Below are 25,343 nucleotides of genomic sequence, written 5' to 3' on the forward strand. Positions count from 1 at the left end.
CCAGAAACTACAAAATAGTTACCCAAGCACTACTAGCAATTTAAGGACAATTTTTTTCAGCAGAATAAACACACCCTCAGTGAAACAAGGACAGAACAACAAGCACTTTGCAAGCCATAGAACACTCCATTATTTGCATGTTAGTTTCATCCCTACCCTAGCAGCCCTCATCCAGTGATGCTCAGGATGGAAAGCACCAAACCAGCTTCAGACAGGCAGAGCACAGCAGGTGAGGAACACCACAGCAAAGCAAGACTGCAACAAAGGTGTACTTTGCAGCCAGGACAGAAGGATGCCAAGGGAAGTCATGAATGTAGGCGCAGTTGGGCAAAACACAACTGTCCAATGAGCAATCCGAGCTGCAGTGGAGGGGCTGTGCTAAAACAAGATCATGCTTGGACCTGGAAAAAGAGGTTTTAGAAAAGTCTCAAGCTGGGACTGAATTTGTCAAGGTTCTCCAAGCATTTGAGACCTTTCCAGATGAACCATGAAATTCAGTGAAACAGCGGACCAAAGAAAATCCCAAAGCATGCTTTGTCAGCATTACAGACCGACAGCAGAGAGCAGTGCACGGCTCGGAGCAGGGCTGCAGGGTACCTGTAGTGCCTGGTGTCCCGGATGGGCCGGTCGCTGCTGAGTTTGTCACTCTCCAGCTGGTTAAAAGCATGCTGCCGGTAGGGGTCTTCTCCGGCCTTCAGCACCTTGGAGGACAAGTAAGCCTTCTCGTCAAAAGCCCGCCGGCTGCTCTTCTCTCCCGGGGGAGCCCTCGTCATCTAGAGCACAGACAAGCAGCAGAGCATCAGGGAGAGCAGCTGGCCCATGCTTAGACAGAGGTAAGGAGTTCACACATTGCCACACATCTGGAAGTTGCTCAGGTATGGGTGAAGGCAGGATAGGCAAGGGCTTGGAAAGGAAAGCAGGAGTCCCCACAGACAGGGTGTTAAAACTGACATCTCTGAGGAAAATTGCAGGCTTTGCTATCCTTACTGACTGAGCTTGGGATGAAAGCTGCTGTTCCTGATAGCACAGGCAGAGCCAAATTCCCTTTAGCACCTGTTACACAGAATGTGTGAGACTGCAGGCATTTGGAAACCCTTCCAGGCAATGAATGTCTGAGAGCAGTCTCCAGCCAAGGTGGCTGAGACACCATATTTTGAGGAAAAGTAGTTTCAGCCTTTCAACAATCACTACTGCATACAAACATAGAGGCAGCTGATTAAAAAGGTTCCCTGCTGTGCCTTGCTCAGACTTGCCCAGTTTCACAGATGTCCTCGACACAGCTGAAAGCTGCACATGACAGTCCCCAGTACCCCATAAGAGTTAAAAGATCAGGGCCATCCCTCTCCTCTCCTAATTTTCCTCTAACTTTACTAAGCCACAGAGTCAGTACAAAATCGGCACCTGAAAACCATTCACTAGGGTCATCAGGGGAGAGGACAGGCACAGCTCTAGCCCTCTTTTAGGTAATGAATTCAATTCCAAACGTGACTCTGTTTGGAAACAACCTACAAACGCTGGATTGCTTATAAAGCAATCAAGACTGTTTATACTATAAAAGTAGTTTAACAAATTGTCTGCGGTCGCTTTTTGATAGACCAAATAATGAAGACAAAATACTGCCAGCCTTGCAGGGGAGCGCTAGAGCTCCCTAAAACTGCTGCAAGAGGCAGATACTTGCACCTACACATCACATTCAAAGCACTAGATAATCCCCAAATCTTGAGATCCTTCTATGTAAATTAGCTTGGATACTCTCTACTACTAGGCTTGATCACATTTCTCCCTCAGCTAAAGGTCTCCTTTTAGAAGTTACAGAGGGCAAGAGACCAGAGAATGGTCCCCAGCATCACAGAGCATGTTGGTTGAGCCATCCTAGTGAGTTGGGAAAGAATTCAAGAGACCCAACACCACAGCAAACTCCTTAAGCAGGAGAGTGCTTAGAAGAACATTCATCTCTGCAACTTTCTCTGACAAGGGCTACCCTTCAGTGCAGACAGCCCTAGGAGAACAAGACAGTTAGATAAGATGATGGCAAATTAAATTCAGCATAAAGAAGGGCAAGACAATGAACATTAGAAAAAATAAATTGAACTACTCGTGTACATTGATGGATTTCAAATGAACCATGACCACTCAGGCTACAGATCTGAGCATCCCTGTGGACAGCTCGAATGAAACCCTGCACTCGGTCTGCCGAGATGGGAAATGTAGCAAATTGAGTGCACTGCAAACGGGACCGAGAAAACTGAAACCATCGTGAGCAGTTATATGAAATCAGAGACAGCACAGCAGCCGTGGCCAGAGCACAAGCTTTGTCAAGCCTCTATCTGGAAGGAAGCTACTAGATGAAGAGACATTAGAGGTTAGGATTATTCCATCTGGAGAGAAGATGAATTAAGTCAGGGGGAAAAAAAAAAAAAAAGAGAAGGTGGCCCATAAAAATATGCCTAATACAGCCAAAGTTAGCCTGATGCTCAGATTTCCCTTCCTCACCATACAAGAATGAGGCAAATGTCTTTTCATGGGAGGAATTTTTTTAAAAAAGCTGTTCTTTTCAGCACTGAGAAATTCCTTCAGATACTGCACAATCAAGCCAATGTTTATGGATCTGCCCTTGTATAGGACACACACAGGCACACTCCAGTGGGTGAGTCTGTCTCTGCTCTGCTCCTCCAGGCAGAGAGTGTCCTACTCTGCCACCCCTTCTCCAGGAATGCTGCTGCCATCCCCTCTGCCCCTTGCAGCCACCAGCACATCACCTGGGCATGGTGCTGGGTTACGGGAACATCTTGACTACTTTTATAGCTGCTTGCACAGCCTTCTGCCTAGAATCTTCCCTGAATTTGCATTTTCAGTATGATGAGAAAACAATTACTTCCATACCTCTAAAAACTGAAAAAATGCTGGAAATGACAAGATACCTTCAGGAGACATTTTTCCCAGGATGGTGAAAGGGCTGGGGAGCAGGGTCTGGCAGCCAGGGACAAACCTATGTCCCAGCCAGAAGTGGGTACCAGGACAGCCCCCACCCCAGGAATTGGGCACCTCTCTGGGGAATGACGGGATGAGGACCCACCTTGGCAGGGCCCATGGCTGGGCAGGGCAAGGCTATTGGGAACTGGAGACCAGCCCTGCTGCAGCATCACTGGGGCAGGGGCTGTGAGACCCTGGGGACACTCCTCCCAGTCCCGGGGAGTGGGCAGGCACTGGAAGGGCCTTTATTGCCCTAAAAGCCATGACACATTTGAGCTTGAACTCCCAGGGCTAATTCTTCTAGGTACTATGGCTCTCACATTACTTATACATCAAAGGTGGTAAAAGAGCACTAGGAAATGATTGTCAGTTAAGAGTTAAGTCCCACTTGCAGTTTTATCTCAGACAGTATCTCTTTGTGCTCTCTTCAAAGGGAGGATTCAGAGGATGATAGCTAGGAGGGCCTGGCTTCAGCTTCCAGAAAGGCAGCTAATCGATAGATAATCAACAAGTAACCAAACATCCATCTATGAGCACCAAGAAGATAACAAGGTAATAAATAGGAGCTAGATGAGATTTGTCAAGAGCGAGTCATGTCAGACCAATCTAATTTTCTTCTGTGATGGAGTAATCAGGCTCACGGGTATGGAGAAGCAGGAGACAGATACATCATGACTTAGATAATGGTTTTGGTAGGGGCTGTTAAGATGTTGTCATTAGCAAGCTAGAAAAGTAATAGTCTGGTGAAGCTACTGCAGAATGGGTGGAACTGGTTGGAAAGTAAAGGCAAGAGCGTAATTATTAGCTGTTCCTAGAGCAGAGGGGTAAGAGCAGGTCTTTAGGGGTTTGTTCCAGATCCAGCACTATTCTGTATTTTCATAAATACCTTGGATTCAGACACAGCAAGTTTGTCAAATCCATAGGAAATCCAGAACAAATGCCAGACACATTGGGTAACAGGGTTAGAATTCAAAATTATCTCAACACATAGAAAATACGACTGAAAACAGTAAAAGCAATTTAATAAGGGTACTGCAGACCTTTGCAGTTCACCAGGTCTGTGCTGATACAAAATATGGCAGAGACAGCACAGTAGCAATCCCTCAGAAAAGCCCTAGTCATTACAGTTCATTACAAACCACACGACAGAAAAGTCAGATTAAAAAAGCAGAGCAAACACAATCCTGAGTGCAGCCTAGACAGTTATGAACTAGCCTGACAAAGTGAATATAAAGCTTATCTTTAAGGACTGCCTTGCTTTATCAGATTATATTCCTAGAACAGAGATGTTGCACTACAGGACGTTTATTGCTGTTGACAGGAACAGCACAGGCTCTCTATGAAACCTTGCCGTCAGAAGGGCGGACTAATGCCTACCCTCTTCTCCCCTGTCTCCTCACCTTAACACCTCTCACTTCAGGAAGTAGTCAATATAAGCAGACTTTAGCAGCTTTAGTATATTAAAGGCACATTATATACAGCTGAGGGCAGAGTCGAGACTTTTACCATGCCAAAAGGACAGTTCATACCCCTAGATCCTTGATGTAGTTACACACCCTGTATCCCCACACTTGGGGCTGGAAGTGAGAGTTAGGGGAGCAGAAGAGCCCAGCAGAAGAGCCCAGCTCCTATGACTGCTGCTTTCAGATAGATTTAAAAAAAAAAAAAAAAAAAAGCAGAAATAAAGATGAATAGGCACTGGAAATGTGAGTGTCTAGACTAGGGATTAGCAAACAGTTTACACAAATTAAGTTTTGTCCCAAACATTGCTGAGACCTCCAAAAAAATTCACATATGAAAATTTCAGGAAGTAATGTAAACCTTCTAATCTTATTTCACCATTTCTCATTTTCACATATACTTTTCCCTTTCAGTGACAGAATAGAATCAGATGCTCTTCTGCTGTTGAAAGCATGTTCTGATTTGTATTTCAACATGGTCCAAGAGACCAGAAACTATTTAAGTAGCAAAATTAACTTTGTAAGCAAGGGATTTAGGTAAAGGAATTAATGCCATGCATATCTATGAAAACTCGAGGGCCTCATCTCTCAACTAACACAGGATATTCCTCTAGGCCTGATTCCTTGTGAAATAGCAAGACTGTAATAGAGACAGTGCCATTCACCTCTGTGCATTGTCCCAGTCTGCCATCAGACACAGGCACACCAGCGGCCACATTGTGCTAACAGCCACTAAAACCAGAGCCAGGAAGTTCAGGGTCCCAAGGTGCATCTTTTTAACAGCAAGCTTGGCCAAATTCAAAAAGAATAACCATACTCCAGGGGTCATGAGGAATCACTACTTAATTAGAGTAAGGTATGTAAAACTCTCAAAGGTAAGTGCAATTAATCATTTTACAGTTACTGTGAAATTAGTCCAGCAGCAGTTTTATGTGACAGGGCATACACTTTGCAGCCCTTGCACTTCTTACAAGCATTTAGTGCCAGGAAAACAAATGGACCAGGGGGTGCCATGCTTCTCCTTTTTTTTAAGCTCATTTTCACAATTGCCTCAGCTCTGTCAAACCCCAGAAGTGAAAAGCATCAATTGCAAGCCATCCCCACTAAGTCTCTTTCCATGGAAGACCTAACAGACCAGAAAGGTCTAATTGACCAATACGGACACAAGGCAAGCCAGGGAGTAACAACTTCATCAAACCTCTTGAGGCTCCCCTTCAATTTACCCTGCTGCCACAGCCTCAGACACTTGCACCGCCATGACCCCAACCCTGCCAGCACCTCCCTCCACACAAGCTCTGCACTCCCCCCTGCAGCTTTCTCTCTTCTGAACTGGTTCAATGCCAATTTCAATCCATCATATTGAGATACAAACTTGCTGGCTGCGCAAATCCTCATCCCTCCCAACAAAGGTAAGAGCCAGCTCACCTCTGCAAACGCCACTGGTGCTGTTGGGGCCTGCATGGTGACATTTCTCTGTAGGCTCACTCCACATGCTCCACACACTGTCCCAGTGACCTGAAGCAAAATCCCGGAGAGAACAAGCCAGCATAGCACAACCAGCAGCAGTGAGATGCTGGGGAGCAGAGCAGTGCTTGGGGATGCTACAGAGACAGGAGCTGCCCAGCTCTGTCTGAGCAGTCTGTGTAACCCACACTCTGCACATGGATGGGCTACCACGGGCACAGACCACGGGGCAGGACTGAGAGCTGCAGCAAATCCCAAAAACTTCTGAGGGAGCAAGCTACTCTCCATGGGCTGAACCTGAGATCACGTGAGCTAAATCCTGTTGCCAGAAGCATTTGCTTTAGAGGGTGGGCTGCATTTCCAGTTGGCACTAGGAATCCCAGCGCGCACATGGCTTTTGTTATGTCTCATGAAAAATCTGTACACTTCCCCAAAAAACTGTTCCTAGTCCTTAGAGGCAAAAGCCTGTGCCTGACAGCACAGGGCCTATTTTATTCATGCTTTGTTAAACTGTGTAAAGCATTTTAAATGTGGATTGGGAACCATGCACTTATGGAACTTCTACTATGAAATTAAAAAAAAAGAATTACCACAGTTAAATAGAACCATCACTGTTCTTTGAGAAGTGCAAGTGCTGACAGCAGAGCCCAGAGACCAATTTGAATGTTTCATTTGTAGCTTGCACAAACTGGAGTAACACAATGGAAAGAGCAAAGCAATTTGATCAGTTCCCATGGCATCTAGCTGGTCACAAAAGAACTTCTACTGCCATTAACCCTGGGCAATCTTGAGGTGTGCTGCCAGTTCCAAGCTGGAGACCAGCAACAGATGCCCAGCAGAGGTTACTTCCAATGCCCTCTGAGAAGAGCCCACGGTCACCAGCTCACAGGACTTCTCCAGGCCCTGTGACAGAGCTGTAGTTGCCATGGGATGTTGAAAGTCAGAAACAGAGGTTGTCTACTGAATACTGCTTTGCTTTCCAGTATTCATGCTTGCCCAAAGTGCCTCTCTACCTCCTTATTCTTTTCCACAGTCTCTGGACACTTATTGCCTTCTGTGCGTGCACAGGCAATTCTCTGTCAGCTCTGCAAGACTTGCATCTCAACTCTCTTCTGGTTTTGCCCTGAGAAGCCTTTTCTCTCTATGCCTGTCTCATGACTAGAAGGTCATGCCATTCCTCCAAATAATTTCTATTTTGCTCTTCTTTTCTTCCCTCACAGTTTTGCCAGACACTGAGTTGCTGACAAGGAAAGTGTCCTCAATAATCTGACCTGCAAAGGTAGAAATTCTGTACAAGGAAGGAGGAACAACTACATTTCTGTGTTTGGTTTCCATAGCAATGTTCTCCCCACAACCAGCAATTTTTGGATGCAATATTCAGACCCTCCTCCAAGAGATACAGAAGATGGCACAATGTATTCCATTTATTGCCTACGGCATGGATTAGGTGAATGTCACAGGCCACTATGATATCTGCCACAAGCAGACATGGGTGGTTGGTGTGAAGAGTTTAGAAACAGGATGTTCCTGACTTACAGGTCACAACAGTGTGTTGATGGACAAGGTTTGGTCACTAACCTTAAAGCAGGCTTGCTGTGGTTTGTCAGCTGGTCTTTTGGGCAGTTTAAGGGAAGAAAGCAACACAAGAGAGCAAAACAGTGTGTGGGAAGCTTACAGGAGGAGCAGCAAAAAAAACCCCTTGAGTAATTAAATTACTGCCTCTATCATGAGCAGTTGTTTTCTGATACCCTCATCTAACTTCTCAGCACACAGAAGGGTGGTGTCTGTCCCACCATATCATAGAAATAGGTGATCCCCCAGACAGGGGATAATGTGCTCTGACTCCATGAATCAGAAGGCTGAACAAATGCTTTATTAAGCTATACTATATTACATTAATACTATACTAAATTACATACTAAAGAGATACTATACTAAAAGAATACTAAATAAAAACGCATGAGACTCTGAGACATTCAGGGCACAGCTTTGAACTAATTGGCCAAGGAATCAAAACAACCTTCACCAGTGTCCAATTAACTAATCACTTTGGGTAAATAATCTCCATAACACATTCCACATGTGCAAAATAACAGGAACAGTGAATAGAGATACAAATTGTTTCTCTTCTTCTCTCTGTCCTTCTCACTGCCTTCCCCAGGAAAATTCCCGGGAGAGAGCTGTGCCTGCAGCTCTCTGTGAAGAGCTGCAGCCACAGTGCCACACCCCCAGCTCCTTGCTATCCTGTGTAAGTACTCAGTCTTGCTTCTGAGGCAGCCACGTGGCCTCTGCCTAATCACCCTACCTAGCCACCTCTTTAGTGTCTCCGTGGAGAAGCATCCTTACTACAATATTTCATCCAGATCCTGCATGTCCTTGTCTACAGGAGGGAAGAGATGCTTCCAGGAAGCCTGGCTGGATCACTTTGCCCAGATCTCAAGGACGTGCAATGCAGCGTGGGTTGACAACTGGGGGATGGCCAAAAGTAACAGAGGGGGCACAAGTGCCAGCACTGGAGCACACATCAGTGTCATTCATTCTGCAAACAGCAGCCCAAAGAGCATGGGATACTTGCGGCTGTGCTGGTTACACGAGCTCAGCACCACACTGCGTGCAAAGAAATGACTTCCACATACAGTGACTGACTTCCACACCAACTAACCTCTCTCCATGCCCACCTAGATTAACAATCAATGCATAAACCCTGCCAATTTGGATTCCCCTCTGAACACAGTTGTGATGTATATTCATTGTAGAACGATAATCTGAGAAGCTGGAATTTATTACACAACCTCTCACGTGACAGGTGCACATTACTACTCTTTATCCTGCTCTGCTGCTGGCCAAGGCAGATACAGTATATGTAGATATAACATATAGCATAAGGAGATTACTTCTATCAAGTGTGTCCATCTTTGACCCAGCTGTTCAATCCTGAAGAGACTTTCAGCAGTTAACAAGGATTAGACCCTAAACAGTGTTCTGGCCCAGATGCCCAGAGGCATAAAGACATTGCCCATAGCTGGAGGGAGGGGACATGATGCCCTAAGGTATCCTTCTGGTCTTTTGTTTTCAGGAGTGTTGAATAAAGCAAAGCAATGGAAGCAAAAAGGGCTTCAAAGATAGATGCCTAAGGGCACTCTCTCCCAAACAGCTTGGAGGAAATGAGGCTGCTCAGAACCACAGAAATTCAGACCCCAGATGAGGTAATGCAGTTGCCAAGGTGCATTTCTTCCCTCAGTTTGAAGACTAATGCACACAAATGCCTATTATGAAAATGTACAGTATAATTTTTTGATATATTTATGATATTTACACACACTGATTTTGTATAAAAAACACCCACATGTCCAGACTCACATACATGTGGCTTCTATGTTTGTTCAGTCTTTATCTCATACACTGGAATAATGTCATTTGTTCCCTGTTCAGCAAACTTTGTTGTGTCATGAACACTGCCACTTTTGCTCATAGGAGCCTTTATGCTGTTGTATTCCACTCCAAGAGAAAAACAATGTGGAAATCCCCATGAGAAATAGTGAGTGGATAGTTTTCAAAACTGCTGACTACCAGCACAGGTGGGGAGTGTGAGGTCTGTAGGGTTGCTGTTCCTTGAAACAGCACTTGTTTTCCAAGCACATTTCCCTGTATCTGTAAATATCCATGACAACATCTGGTGTCAGGGAGAAGACAGACAGGACAGCACACTCTTTGAATACCTAAGGGAGTAGGCTGCTCATGCTGGCACCCACATCAAGGCAGCAGCACTGTCAGAAAGAGATCCCAGCAGGTAGCTGGGGACACAGTGCCTCTGGGTACGAAGGTTTTGCACAGAGAAGATGGTCACATGGACATGAAGCTGTCTGCATTCAGACATCTGTTTAGTATCACACAGGAAATCTACTCAGCAAAAGCCATCCAGGTTACTTACTGTATGCAGGAATACTGCTCTGCTAAAGGTCATACCTACACAATCTTTAAGTGTGTTTTGAAGTCCTTCAGAGTAAAAAAGGTGTTATGTGAAGAAGCTTTTTTTTCTTTTGGAAAAAAATCCCCGTCTTCATAAACATTTAAATATGCAAAGAATGCTGAATGCCTCTGGTTTCCCAGTGATTTTGAACTAGGAAAACAAAGAAGAAAAAGGAACAATATTCTGTTATTTGTCTTCTAACTGTTAGATACTCAGTGGCCACCTGGGTGTTACCTGAACCCTGATTTACAGCATCTGAATCAAGACAGACTGACATACAGCATTCTGTATCAAGATGATGCCCCCATGGCCACCTGGTAACAGCCAGAAAGCCAACAAGACAGTTCAAATGAGGGTGGTCCATGTCTTCATAAATCATCAGTCACATAAACTGCATCTCTCTCTGCCCACTCCCCCACCTACACTGTCTGCACAGGCACATGTAGATGTACTAATCTATTCCCTTTGAACTCGAGTGACCTACATTCAGTCCTTTCCTCCCAGTGAATCGCAACTGTCTGCAGTGACAGATGTCACCACAGATATGCCATCACAGAAAAGGAAAAGGCAACTTGTGGCCTCATCAGCTGCTAACACAGTAAGCAGTGAACTGGTTACCTAAGAGATGAGCAGAGGTCAGCTGGCACTGAGAAGCAGGCACCACTCACCCAAAGTATTAAAGTATTTAATTATGTTAAGCTTGCGGCTCATTTTCTTTGCCTTCAAGATCACACTGTAAGGGCTTTTTCTAAGCTGGAGAAAGGAAGCTGAAGTACCTCTTTAATCATTCATCCTCAAGAGCTTTAAATTGAGATTAGAAGATTAAACATAAAATAGTGCGGTTTTGCAGCTAGCCAACATTCACACTCCACAAAAATACTGTGCACATGCACAGCTGAGCCAGGAAGACAAAGGGACACCTCAGGACATTTCACACCCCCACCAGGGACAAAGCCAGCCCCACAGCAAGAGGTGGGAATTTCTCCCTGTCTTCCAACAAGGAAATATTTTTTTCTAACATGATTTTGTCAGCAGGTCTTGCTCAAACAGTCATGGTTTTAAATATAAGCCAGTTGTGCACCAACTCTCTCCCCACGTTAATCACCAGACTGACAGTGTCACACCTCTCACAGGTAGCTGCACTAGGCAGGTGAGAAGCACATCCTGCAGATGGAGCCGGGTGGCAGCCTGGCCCCAGCAGCCACACTCCTTCCTGCCTTTGTGCCAGCTGGGCCCAGTACCATGCTGCTTCTGCAGGCTGGCCCACAGCCCCAGAGCCTGCAGTGACCTTGTCTTCCCAGGAGACAACACCTGAACAGCTTCTGACCTTGACGAGTCAAGTAATTTGCCACAATGCTCCACACAGCTCCTCCTCACATTAGCTCGTGAACATCACAGAGAAAGGCTTTAGGCAGGACATATTGTTTGGGAGTCAGGCAGGCCCAACATGAAAATGCAAATTGTCTGCAAACCAACAACCCAAGTGACATTTAGCCGAGTGACTTAACATAGCTCCTCATGTCACTGCTGAACCATGACCTGGTTTCTTAGAGAATTTCAAGAATGACCTTCAGCTCACAATGTAAACTTGTATTTTGGAGGCTTGAAGCTATGAGATCTACTCCCAAAGACTGTACAGACATTCCTTCTGCAGGGACAATAGTGATGGTGCATATACATCCATGATTTATTACAAAAATTAATCCCTTTGTGTAAGACCTGCTTCACTCAGACATCTTCTCTGCTAGGCATTCAGCCCTGAGGCATGCAACATTGTTTTCTAATAGTGGAAAAGCTCACTGCCTATTTCCGTGAAGATTTGAGACTATCAGGCCACTGCCATTTTGTTTAGGAGCCAAATGATATTCCATTTTAATTGATTAATTTTTCAGTTACTGCATTGCTCCAATTCCAGGACTTAGCAATCAATGTGAACAGACAAATCCTCAGAGCTGCACTCTGCTTCTGTTTGGGTCTCCATTTGCAAAGGGATTAAATTCACCTCCCCAACAGCAAATTTAATCAAGGATGCATACCAATGAAGAATCACGCAATGGGCTCATATATGCCTGTCAAATATGAAAAACCTGTGTTGTGCTCTGCAAGCCTCTGTCATTCTAGACTTCAATCACACTAATAATAGAGGCTCCTTCAACAGCCCCTCAGCTCTGCCATTTAGTCACTGTCAACCAGGAAAGAGCTGGGCACATAAGGAGGAGCAGAACCACCGAAGCATCACAAAAATACACTTGTGGTATTCACATGGCCTCTGAACAGAGAGAAGCTGTGAGACAAGCAGAGAAGAAGGAAAACAATTCTTATCTCGCTTGCTGTGCCTGTGTTGTGCTAAAGTAGAATGCAATATGGAGATTGTTTACCCAAAGTGAGGATGTTTTGTTCCCTTGGGCTACCAGGGCCAAGAAGTGTGTGTGTGTGGGACTGCCACGGGACAATCACAAGAGAATCAGAGATGAGTGCAGTTCTGTGCAGGTGTGAGCAAGAGTGAGTGCATGGCAGATTCAGTTTAGATGAAATGTAAATAGTGTAGTAAAATAAAGTAATTCATTAGCCTTCTGATGATGGAGCTAGATGCATCATTCTCTCTCCCCTTGGGAGTCGTCTTTGATTTACAATATACACTGAGGACAGGTATTGCCACAATCACTGCTCATGGAAGTTCCACCCATGCTGCAGCCCCTTGTCTCATTCTGCAGGTGCAAACTGCAGCAAAACAAAGTCAGTGATAGTGAGGACCTTTAAAATCCATTACTCAATCAATCCCTGTCCAATACAAAGGGCATCATCTGATTCTGCACACACAATACTCAAAGTTCTGTATTGTAAGAACATTTTGTAAAGACACAATTCCTGGGTTATGTTGTTAAGACAACTCACAGCTTTTTTTATGGACAGGATAAATTTTTGCTGTCAAAGTTGTAAAAAAGAAAAAGGTGGATATCAAGAAATTCAAAACCCAGAAGGTAAAGAACACAGAACTTGATTTTCAAATCAAGTAATGTTTGAATGTTTTGTGGTCAGCAATAACACCACTACAGAAACCTTGGGCTATAGCGGTTTCTTTTGTCCTGGCTTAACCATAAATCTGATCAGGCAGATTTTGGGAGCTGCTGGTTTTAAGTTCATTTATGAAGAGGTCTGTCTGGCATTTTTCTTCACATATTCAACTAATGAAATTTTGCCCAAATTCCATTTTCAAAAAGCTCCCAGTCATGCAACCAAGTCTCACTTCCCTCACCCAAAAACTGCACTCCTGACATACCAGACTCCTCTCCTGGCCATCCAACCCACCCAGTCTTCAGCTCAGCAGTTTCCACTCTGTGAGCAAGTTTTCACTTTTCAAAGTCCATGTATAGGTGACAGCAAGAAATGTGGGTGTCTGCTTCTGATAGCTGGGGCTGTGATCCTAACCTTTGGCTTCTCAAGGGTGTTGTGTGAGTATAACCAATACTGTCAAGAAGACAGTTTTCCCTTCTCAAGATCTGATCTTTTTTTTTAAATTCTCCTCTTCCAAAGTATGACAGCTGAGCATAACCAGTAGGACTGAGTGATCTTCACTCACAGCCCTGGGCAACACAACAGCCTCACTTTTCTCTCATGGCCTAAGGAGCACGGGGCAGGTGCATTTTCCACCACAAAGACCTCTTTCACCAAAGAGAAAGAACAGCTCCAGAAAGCCACTGGTCCAAGAACCTTGCCCAGGCCTTCAGCAGCCTTCCTAATATGAATGAAAAATAAAGATGGACACATCCAGTCCTGTCATAGCTCCATGAAACCCACAGGGTTGCTCATGAAGATAAGCACTGCTAGGTGAGATCTGCTTTTTCCTCTCCACACAAAGCTGCATGAAGTGCATAGGCTTTCTTTGTGTTCAGAAAAACACAATGTAAAAGTCTGAGTGATTGTACATCACTAGTTAAATTCAGTGGTAAAATTGTCAGTGACATCAGAAGAATTTCAGCCACAGCAAAAATACAAACAGGGAGTAACAAACACACACAGAGTACTCATAGAGGACTTAATTTCCAGACATCTTTCAGAATTTTAGAAAAATTAAACTGCTTAGCTCACTAAGGTTCCCTTTCTTACAACTCTTTATTTGCTCTGGAAAACAGCTCTTGTTTAGAAACCATTTTAACTATGTTGTAAATGGCCTTCATTACCCAGAAGACAAATAATGTATAAATTTCTTGCTGGAAGTTGTGGTGGTGATGTAAAGATTAAAAGCAAAACTGCTTGTTTGAGGTACGCTGTCTGTAAAACAGCTTTTTCTCCCAAACAGAAAAAAAGTTGAGACATTCTTCACATTTCTGGCTTTCTCTTTTTGGGTTTCAGCATTTCTGGCTCCACAAAGGAACATGGGCGATGAACAAACATGAACGAAGGAAATGTGCTGAGAGGTTTGTTCAAAGTAGATTAAAAAAAAAAAAGAAATCATAAAACCAAAAGCAGAACTGCTGTTTCAAGCATCAAAGACATCTCAAAATAAACTTAAAAACACCTCCAAACCCTGAAAACCCACAAAAACTTGAAAGGACTGTTATGGATACGGAGCAGGAGGCCTGTCCCTAGATTACAAAAGGTTAATGAGAGAGAAATTAGCTTGTAATTCTGCATCACAGTCTAGAATAAGCATTTCTTACCTCAGCTGGTTGAATGTAAAAAGTGTTCTGTATGAGTCTGACCATGGCAAGGCCATGGACCAGCGGCATGCAGGCAGTGTATTCATCTCCATGCCCCATTCCAAGCAGCTTCTCTCTGCCAGCACTGAAGGTGGTCGGACCAGCAACACACCCAAATGCCAATAAAGAGCAACACTCTTCAGCAAAGCACCTTGTACTGAACAAAAGAGACTTAACTGTTCAAATCTTATTTTTGCTTAGCACAGAGGCAGCTGCCAGTGAGGTCCCTGTAACCACAACATGAACATTAGCTCTCATGCCCAGTAGCATTCACTGCTCAGAATCCAGCCAACTGCCAGGACAGCATTCTTCAATCTTTCTCCCTAATTAAGATATTTAAGCAACATGTACTGATGAAGGACTCTTCATGATCTGTCAACATATACAGCTGTCACTCATACAGCTTACAGCTCTCTCTCTCTCATCCCTTCCTCCCCAAGCCAATATTAAAAAAGGCACATCTAAGGTTGTAGGGTTAGGCACTCAGCAAAAAGGGCAACTCTGAATTGTAAGTGTCAACACACAGCTACTTCTATCATGCATGTCCTCTAAAAGCTTTAAGTGGCAAGAGGGCACATAATTACATGTCAAGGTGTGCCCTCATGCAGGAGACCGAACTCTCTGGAGCTCTTCCTCTGCTTCCCTGCAATCACATGCAAAGTGCAACAGAAACAAGTGGCATGCCAAAAGTGTCCAGACCAAGGCCCCACTGATATCTCACACACTGTAGCTTTAAAAAATTTGAAGCCTGAAATCATAGTCAGGCCTGCAACTTGGCCTCAAGGGGATCCAGAGCAGCACTAAGCCAGAGAAGTCTTTGCATTCCAAGGGGCAGCTTCCTTTATACATGCTAGAATCCTGTCAGGATCACCCTTAGGAAGGGATGCAGGAAACAAGACTTTTTTCTTTTTTAGGAGACAGCATTTTCACAGAATCACAGAATGGGTAAAGATGGAAGGGATCACAGTGGGTGATTTGTCCAACCTCCCTGCTCAAGCAGGGTGATCCTAGAGCACATGGCACAGGATCACCAAATGGTCCTTGACTATCTCCAGAGAGGAAGACTCCACGACCTCTCTGAGCAATCTGTTCCATGTGGATGGGCACCCAGAGAGGACAGAAGCTCCTTCTCATGCTTAGGCACATCATTTCCTGCCCTATGCCTCTTGTCCTATTGCTCAGCACCATTGAGCAGAGCCTGGCTCCACCCTCTGACACTCTCACTTCAAGACAGAAAAGGTCCTCTCAGTCATCTCTTCTAGAGGCTGAGCAAGCCCAGCTCTCTCAGCATTTCCTCACAAGAGAGGTGGTCCAGTTCCCTCATTGTCTTTGTCATTTTGAGGTCTTTTCTCCTCTTCAAAGCCAGGCCTTCTCAGGACAGGTCTTTTCCTCTTCTAACATCAGCCTCTATAATTATAGCAGGGTCCCTTACACCTCTGTAATTGCCACTCTGGAAGTTCCTTCCCTTCTCCTTATCTGTTGCCCAGTCCTGCAGTATTTTCCAGTGGATGCTTGTGGAGAGGAAAATGGCTATCTATCAAAGCTACCAAGAAACCCCATGCCATAGGCATGCTGTGGAAGGACCTGCTCCATCTCTGCCAGAAACTCAATGTGCTCTGCTACTGCTACCTTGCCTCTAGTAGGATTTTAACACTGCCCAAAATAGTGGAAAAATGGAAAACAAGAATGAAAACACAGCAAAACCCAGAACTACTACACACAAATAAGCACCACACCAGGGAAGAAGATGAACTCTCTTGGCCTTCTCCCAGGCCTGCCATTGAAGGTACTGCTGGGTAGCAAGTGATACCCGTTTCCTTCAACTACCCTAAGCCCCCCAAATGTCAGATGAAAGACCCAAGCTATTCTCAAACTCAAACTGCAGGACATTCCAGTGCTCCAGAATGCATTTGGCTGCTCATCTCTCATTGCCTGGATGGATAATGAACAGGCAGTGACAGACACACACCAACAGCCTGGAACTGCTCCTAGCCTGCCTCAAGCAGAGGGAGCAGTAGGTCTCATATTTGGAAAGATCCCAAGGTATCATAAACCTGCTGCAGTTTCCCTTTACAGCGCATTTCTGTCTCTGATTGCATATGCAACCACCAGGGCACAGGCTATAAAGCCCAAGCCTACAGTTAATACAGAGATCTGCACCATTTCTAGATGTTTGTTACCATAGCAATACCACAGTACTTTTTAGCTTGTTTTGCTGCTTTTGGGATTTTTAAAGCTAAGTCCTTATCCAGTGCACACAGAGCCAGATCCCAGCTATGTGAGAAGGAAACCTCACAGTGTGCTGCGGATGTGGCAGAGCCTCTTGCCTGGGAGCAGGGTGCTGAGAGGAGATGCTCAGCTCCTGCCTCAGCCCCACGGTGATTGCAGGGCTCTGCCCACCTCATTCACCAAAGCCGTTTCTGACACCTGCACCCAGCGTGGTGTTGCTTCCTACCCACGCTGATCAGCACCACATCACTGCACTTCTTACCTCTTGGGGAGCTCTTGTGATTAACTTCTCAGAACACCCATCAGATTCTTAGGAGCATCCACTTTCAGCTTCTTCCTCAGCTCAGCCAAAAGCAGCTTACAAGACCAGCACAACTAATGTAAAGCCAACTTTTTCTTCAATGTTAGAGTTTACTTCAGGGTCTGGTAGTGATCTACAGAATCCTTAAAACAACTATCCTAAGACTGTTTTCCAGGCCTGCCATATCAACACACAGCTTGGACAACAGCTTGTTTTCAGCATACCATTTACAGGCTACTCCAAAGCATGTGAAAAAGACAAAAACAGTTGACTGACAGCTATTTACTCCTCAAATATAATTAACTGTAGTCACATTCAGAATCAAGGCTATCCATAGAAGAATCCTTCCAGAAGCAGAAAGAAATACATTATTTTGCCAGCAAATTTCTTTTATCTTTTTTTAAGAGTCAAACACTTGGTACATTTAGGTAATTTTGGAAAGCTGGCACTTTAGCAACCAATGCCCCAAGCTAGTGGAGCAGAAGAGCTTAGCAGCACACTTCATTAGAAACCAGTGAAGTTAAACAATAGAAAATTGTCTCCCACCATCAAACCTTTGTGAGCAATGTCCATCATAAAATGGAACAATTTTTGCACACCTGTCCTGCTGATGCACTTGGACTGCACACATGTTTCTCATTGCAGAAAAGTGATTTTCCTCACTAAAGGCAAAAATGTAGTATGAGTAAGACTGCTTCAGAAATGGCTGCCTTTGAGAAAGACAATTGACACAGACCATGCACCATGGTGAAGGCAATGCAATAGCAATTTATATCTCTGCATTAAGCAGTGTCAACAGTTCAAATCCTACTGTGCTAGGTCTAAGACATGCTGATAGGTGTCAAGAGAAAAGATACCTTTCTCGAGGAGGCTGGGAACACTAAAAAAAAATCCATTAAAATCTCACGGGCAGAGGCAAATGTCATAGCAATCACAAGCAAATGCTCATTTATTGTGGTTTTAATCAATAGAGTTGAGAGGGTTTTATTATTTTTGCTGGTGGAGCCTCTGCTGCAAGGCTCAGAGATCACCTCCAGCTAAAGAGGGGTCAACCCACTGCAAGCCACTGGTGACTTTACCAAAGGATTAGATGTGTGAGTGATCCCATCTTGAGCAAGCTCACCCTCACACAGGAGGGTAACCTGGCTTGTCCCCAGCTCTTGGGGATGCCCCAAATCCTGCTTACTGGTGCCCAAGACAAGAGAGGCTGGAGAGGAAGGAAGGCATCTGGGTCCCAGAGCTGCTTGCTCCACCATCCATTTCTGCAGGATGCCTCTGGAGCTTTTAAATGAAAGGTATTCAAGACAAACCTCTGCTTGACGGGGATGGAAGTGCACCAGCCAAATTGATCAGGTTTGGCATCATATTAGGTACGTAAATTCTTTTGGTAAGTACAGGGAGGCATTCTGATCTCCAGTGCTTTTGCTCAGGTGTCCAAATTGCTTGCCAGTATTTTGTTTGTACCACTCAAAGAGTAGGAGAAACTATACAACTGAATTAGTACTTTGAACAAAACAGGAAGGTAAGTACAAAGATGATAAAAATCCTCTGTACTGAAAAAAATCCCTGCAACAAGAACCTCAAGGCTTTCAGTATATGCAGACACAAATAACATGTACAAATCTCCCATACAACTCAGTTCAGAAACTGTGCATGTAGCCATATCTTTGGTTTCCTAAAAAAAATATTGTTTCTTTTTTTCCTCATCTCAAAGTGAGGAAGATCTACAGGAATGTTAAATAGCTGCTGCTCTCTGCAGTCTCGAGCCAGGGGGAAAAGCAAAGTTGGTCCTATCTTATTACTTGCAATGTACTTCCCCTCCAAATTAGTTTTCTTTATCCATCCTGCCAGGCCCCCTGCAAGCTCTTCCCATCCCACATCACTGAGATGCTCTGAGTCAGAGGCTGTCAGTCTTTTCTATCTACAGGTTAATATTCTCCCTGAGTTATGGAGCCTTTTAGGCCAGTGGCTCAAACTGCAGCATATTCCCAGCAAGGCTGCTCCAGCTATCCTTGGAGCTGAACTGAGAGCTGCTAGTCCAACAGGTACCTTTCCACCCTGTCCTCCACTCAGTGCTCAGCTGGAGCTGGGGGCGCAGCAGCTGCCCCAGCAAATGACCATCTCTAACCTGGTAACATCTTAACAGATCAAAGATCCTACACTTAGTCCCTCATCAGATATGCCCTTAACAGACTCCTCCTCTTATAACATATACAGCAATATTGCCAGAACCAATTTCCAAATGACTGATAAATTTTGTAGGGAAGCAGCAAATGAGAAAGGCATATATAGAACACCCACCCCCACCCTCTGTTTCCCTACACACTCATCCCTTCATTCTCTTCCCAGAGCACTGTGTTAACCTGTGTGAAGCAGTAAGTTTTTAACCAAGAGGGGGAGAACTTATTTTAGTTAATAATGACTTTATGTTACCCTTCACTGCACACTTTCATGTTACCAGGCACGTAACAGACATCATCCCTCTCACACCCCCCCTGTTAATATCAGGCTAACAACAGGAATTTTATTTGCAGTAATATCTAAAGCTAAACAATACCAGAATGGCATCTTCACCTCCACTGAAGTGCTTTAACCTTGAGTACAAACATCATGGCAACAGAGCAAAAATAATTTTCCTCAGGGACCACAGCTGGCACCTGGTAGAGATAACCTGGTTTTTGCTTCTCCTGTTTCCCCTCACACTCCTTCCAAATACAACTAATATCCCTCAATGTCTTCTGTTGTCATCTTATTGCAGGGGTTCCATACTGCTGTCTCCTTATTGCAAAAGTTTCATACTTCTTGATGTTTCTTGTGGGCAGCTCCTCAGAGCACCGACTTTCTTTTTCACAAAGTCACCAACTGACTCCAGTTCCCTTCCCAACCAGCCACCCCACTCTTTTATAGCACTCTTCTTCTCTTTGGTTACAGCTGTGGCCTGTTCAAGTCAGGCCTGTTCCTAATCTTTGATAACTGGCCCAGCTGCAACTCCTTAGAGGTAAGATTACTTTCTACACTATCTTTATTTTCTTATATTGTATCCCCCTACATCTTCTCAGTCCAGCTACTGGAAGATGACCCCTGTCTCTAGACGTAGCAGGGTCCACATCTCCTGCAGGTATGGGACTGCACTGACTCAGCCTCTGCCTCTCTCACAGCCCAAAGAGGAGCCAGTACCCAGGGACAAGGAAATACAGGCATTATTTGCAGACAGATGGAGGGATGTCTTGGTAAGACTAGTTTCTCCTGCATTTCACAACCATCCTAGCAGTGTCCCTACCAGCACCTGGTAAAATCTGGCAGAACGGCATGGTTGCTTATCCTAACTGCAGAGCAAAATATAAGGTTAGTGCCTTCTCCGAGCAAGAGGAGCTTGCCTGCAGGCTCTCAAACCAAATATTCTCACTTTCAGCAAGCCATCACACCTGTCTACCATTTCTGCCATTTGGGTGGTCCCATAAAGATCTTTTAGAGGACACAATCAGTGATGTTCACAAGACTGCAGTCATGTCTTGCAGTACCCTTGAGAAATGATTAACACTCCCTTTCCATCTCAGCTTAAAGGGAAAACTGCAAAGCACAAAACGGCTTAATCAAACATCTACTTCCAGATTTACACAAGTCCTTTACCCAAAAGACCTTGCTAGTCTAAAACCCACAGTATTTTATTTAATTAACTGCTTCCAGCAGCCACTGAAGAGCAGGTCTTCATTAAAAACACTGACCTAGCTACTATGCTTAAAGGACAGATGCAGCTGAAAATAACAGCTTTGACATACTGTGAGAGCCAGAGTGGGATTTGGCCCAGTAGAGTACAAGTGAGCCCACCTGCTGCAACACTGGCCTTCTGAAAACACCCTTACTCCATCCCCCCTGTAAGCCACCTATGCGGGCTTCCCCATCTGCCTCTGCCTGCCACACTGTTCCTCAAGGCTCCAAGGCCAAAGGCAAAGTCTTTGCCAAGTTAGAAGAGGGCTCAAAACTCATGTCTGAGACAGCTTCCATACGTTCACTTCCTTTTTAGTCAGGGAAGGAAACATTTCTCCTTAGCCATCTGTTAATACTATGATATCCATCTGGAGAGGAAGAAAGGAGACAAACCAGCTAAAAGAAAATTTCCCCAAGGAGACAAATGGGAGTTATTGGCTAAAAAACCCACCAAAATCAATTCTGCAGTAGTCCAATTGTTCCTAGCTTAGGAGGAGGGCTCTGCTGCACCCCCAGCAAACATTTCAATGAGGCCATTGTGCTTTGCAGCCTGCAAGATGTTCCTGCAAAAGAAACAGACCTTTCAAAACCTGAAGGTAACCCTGGTGCTGGAAGCTAGGTTTCACACAGAAGAACCTAATAAGCCATTTTGAACCTCTAATTCTTGAACTTTGCACAGACAATGGACTTTCTCTTCCTTGAATGCTTCCAAAATGGCATGCCTTGGCCACCTGAGGGAGGGCAGAGAGAAAAAGCAGGGTACAAGATGTACCCCAAGCCAAGCTGTTAAATTTTAAATTATCATAGCAAATTATTTTCTTGCACTCCATCCCTTTTTTTCTAGTGGCAGTATGGGAGAAGAGCACAGAGATGTTTTAGGAGAGGGTGGCTGTTAAAGATTTCAACATGCTGTGATTTTCCCCCTTTATCCCTGCAAATCTAGATGTTTTGGGATATGCAAGTTTTAAGCATCTGCTGATCAAGAGATAGCAAGCCTTGTGGAACTACCTCAACTCAAAAGTCACTAGATCATTAACTAATTAAAAGCATAATAATGGTAGCACAGCAATATCATAAGGAAACTCATCTTTCTGCAGACGTCAAGGACTGAAAAGATATAGAAACAGACACATTTCTGAGGAATTTCTGAGGATGTGATTAATCTCTACCCCCTGACATAATAACAAGAGAAAGATGCCCATGTTTATGATGAATTCTTCTAATTAAGAGCCCTGTGCAAATGGCATGTGTTTCACGTGAGGGATTTTGTCTGAACCAGAAACCAAGTTCAAGGATAAAATTCAGTTGCATAGCTAGGTAAGCACAAATCACAGGGACACTCTTCCCTCTGCCAGGCAGGAGCCAATGAACCATTCCTGGACAACTCGTTTCTGTCTGCCTCATTTGAGCCACTTATTACAAGGGCCTTCACCTCACAGCATTGCAGGATGTCCCACCTGCAAACAGAGACCTGAGCACTCTCAATGCTGCCTCCTAAGGACACCCAGTGTGGAGAGGCATCATCCTCAGGGGGCAGAGCATGCTGGCACTGTGCATCAGCAGGGTATATTCACTTCAATTTTCCTTACTACCCATGCCTTCCCTGCAGAAGAGCCATGACTATTTAAACATGCACTGAGGCTCCAAGGAAGGGGATGTCAGTTAAATGCCCAGCGGGAAAGACATTCAAAGAGAAAGTCAATGGAGCCTGAGCAATCAGTGTAAATCAAGACTTTAACCTTTCTGAGCCTCCTTCAGATTCTTGATCTGTAAAAGAAGATGCTTAAACACTTACCACATTTCTGAAGAGTCAAGTGCACATGACCTGTCAATGCAAAAAATGTTTATTACTGAAAGTACCAATTGAAGTGTTTCAGTCTTATTGTCTGTGGACTGTTTTCCCTGTAAAAACCATTGGGCAGAACAGATACTAAAAATCTGTTTAATGTAGATATATGGATTCACTTTCAACATGTACATCTCTAGTAGATAGATCCTTAGCTTGATGCAATATCCAAGTCCTAACTAATCTGACACTTCTGACAGCAATTAAGTCATAACTACAGCAGCCAATACCCCAGCTTCTGGTGCATAACACCACAGTTTCTGTTTATTGACCAGCAGAGAGAAATCTGACTGCCTGGCAGCTGAATCAGATGGGAGCAGTCCCTTTCCAATGCAGCAAAAAAAAAAACTTTCAAGGAAAATCATCCTCTATCCACTGCTCTTTGGGGTAACACAATTAGGCCATGACATACAGACAGGTCATTTAATACAATAGGAAAAAATCCACTGATAGCATTTCCCTTGCCTGAATGGAAGGCAGGCTGTTAAATCACCTCTGAAGGAGCAGACAGGCCTCTCTAACAGCAATCTTCTTTTCCCAAACCACATATCTTTAAAGGGCAGCCAGCTCCAGCCCAGTCACATTGAATTCTACTCTGTAACCCCACCATCCTTAGATAATCTTTCCTGCTGGTTCCAGACGCTGGTTCCAATCTGGCTCAATATAGACTAATATAGATAAAACCATAGCATTGTGCTTACTGCATCTTATATTGGCAACCTATTTAATGGGACAGGGGAAAGGATGGTTTCTGTACTTCCCAAAGCAAGCCAGAAGCTCCAGGAGCCATGGCTCCCTTTCTGCAGGAGGCAGTCATCATCTGCAGGGAGGCTGCAGTTATTTTAAGGCAATATTAGGAGTCTACATTTCAGTGAACATTCAAATATTTAAAATGCATTAAAATTTCTTTAAATATATTTTAATACTTACACACTTTTTCTATACTAGGAGAACACAATAAAGACAAAAAAAGTCCTGCACTCCACACTTCTTCATACATCTTTCTCATCCTAAGGAAGCACCAAGCAAACTCCTCCAACTCAGATAAGCTAGTTGAGTAAATCAAGGAGAATATTGCTAACACACCACTGCACTCTCAGAAATGCACCAAATCAATTTCATTAAAGCTAATGGAGTTTTTTTAAAACATGCTTTTGAGAAATGCACAGTGACAAGTTCTTTCAGGTCAACACTTACTAAAGCAGAGTTCAAATACCTTCCTCCTTGCCAGACTTGGTGTCTGTTCTGAGAACAGATAGCTGAGCTGCCTTCTAACATCGAAGACATTCCCATGCAGTTGTTTTTCACACACTCTTTGGTAACACTGGAGGTACTGAATTGGCAGGAGAATTGTACATAGTTCTTCTGGAAGCACAGCCTATAGGGAGCCTGATGGTACTACCAAACAGGTGGGGATTTTTTACTCACCCTTTTCAGGAATAAAGGTATCTTGTTTAGATCATTAGGTTTTTGGTCTATTTTGGCCATCTTTTCCCCTCAAGTAAGTCCAAAGAGCCCATTTCTGCTTACAGTGCAGAGCCATTCTGAAAAACCAACTCTGCAGAACCAATTCTGTCCACTCCCACTACCCAATAACACCATGTGGAGCTATTCAAGATAGCAAGTCTGTGTCAAACAGGACAGACTTTCTGAAGGATGTTGAGTTGCTTGTACTTGTTAGGAGCTTTCTCGAGGTGGCATATTGCTGCTGACCTAGAAACATTACTCCTCACCCCTCTAATCAGGAGAAGTGCTCTCCAGCATGCTGCACAGAATGTGTTATCCAGCCCAGGTACAGGCTGTACCCTGGGGCCCCACACTCAGACTGCCAAGCTTTCCCTGCCTGCATTACAGAGTTATTGGCAATATGACCCAATATCACTCGCCAAAACAACAGTGTAAAGGCCTGGCCACCCATTTGTAACTTTTCATCTTCCAGCTGCTGCTGTCTACACTGCTGGAGCCTGAGCTAGCCAAGTATCCCTTCTCAGCACAAAATTGGGTCTGCAGTGGCAGCAGTGGATGCTGACATTCAGACTCCTATCTGAAGGAAAATGAGAGCAACCAGCTAAATTCACCAGTGTAAAATTCTGCTCCTACAAAAGTAGACAATGTTGCTGTACTAGCATTTGACTATTAATAACCTGTGGGGAAAAGGCTACATGCCCAGTCAGATGGTAGTGCCCACAACTTGTGCCACATGCCACCGTCCAGGCATACAAGAATTTCAGCATCCAGCACTCAATTTTTAGCTGTCTGCACAAAGAACAGGGCAACAATACAATAAACGAGTGCATGCTGCAAACTCCAGGAACATATTCCCTGATGAAAACTCTTTTTTTCTGCAGAGAGAATGATTTCAAGTGTTACAGTGTATTTTCCACTCAGAAGAGCAAATTACACAGAATACTGGTTTAAGCACATGGTTGAAGATGTCATTTGGCATTGAAAACAATGTAACAGAGGGAACCTCACTTTACCCTGATTAAGTAGAGAATGTAAGTCTTCAAAAGCAGAATTGAGAACGAAGAAGCATCATCAGCCCCAAGGAGCCCTGCTGTTCATCCCCACAGCCCGTTAAGGAGAGTTTCAACACCACTCAGCAGTCGGGCTGCAGTGAGCTGAAGTCCAGCTTCCAGAGCTCAGCAAACACCCTGAGATTTACCCCGGTACAGCCTGGGGAGGAAGTTAA

General features: G+C 44.4%; 1 protein-coding gene across 4 annotated transcripts in view; it reads right to left on the reverse strand.

Annotated features, from left to right (window-relative positions):
• GALNT16 (polypeptide N-acetylgalactosaminyltransferase 16) overlaps window positions 1-25,343 on the reverse strand; it is a 75,455-nt gene that overhangs the window by 36,749 nt on the left and 13,363 nt on the right. For 2 of the 4 annotated variants that reach the window (XM_059849692.1, XM_059849691.1), the window contains exon 2: window positions 598-773. In XM_059849692.1, the coding sequence (XP_059705675.1) occupies window positions 598-773 (176 nt within the window). Of the gene's footprint in view, window positions 1-597; window positions 774-21,256; window positions 21,370-22,600; window positions 22,717-25,343 lie in introns of those variants that run through there. The other 2 variants (XM_059849694.1, XM_059849693.1) reach the window with 2 other exon arrangements.

This window comes from Haemorhous mexicanus, chromosome 6 (genome assembly GCF_027477595.1).
Source record: "Haemorhous mexicanus isolate bHaeMex1 chromosome 6, bHaeMex1.pri, whole genome shotgun sequence".
NCBI lineage: Eukaryota > Metazoa > Chordata > Aves > Passeriformes > Fringillidae > Haemorhous > Haemorhous mexicanus.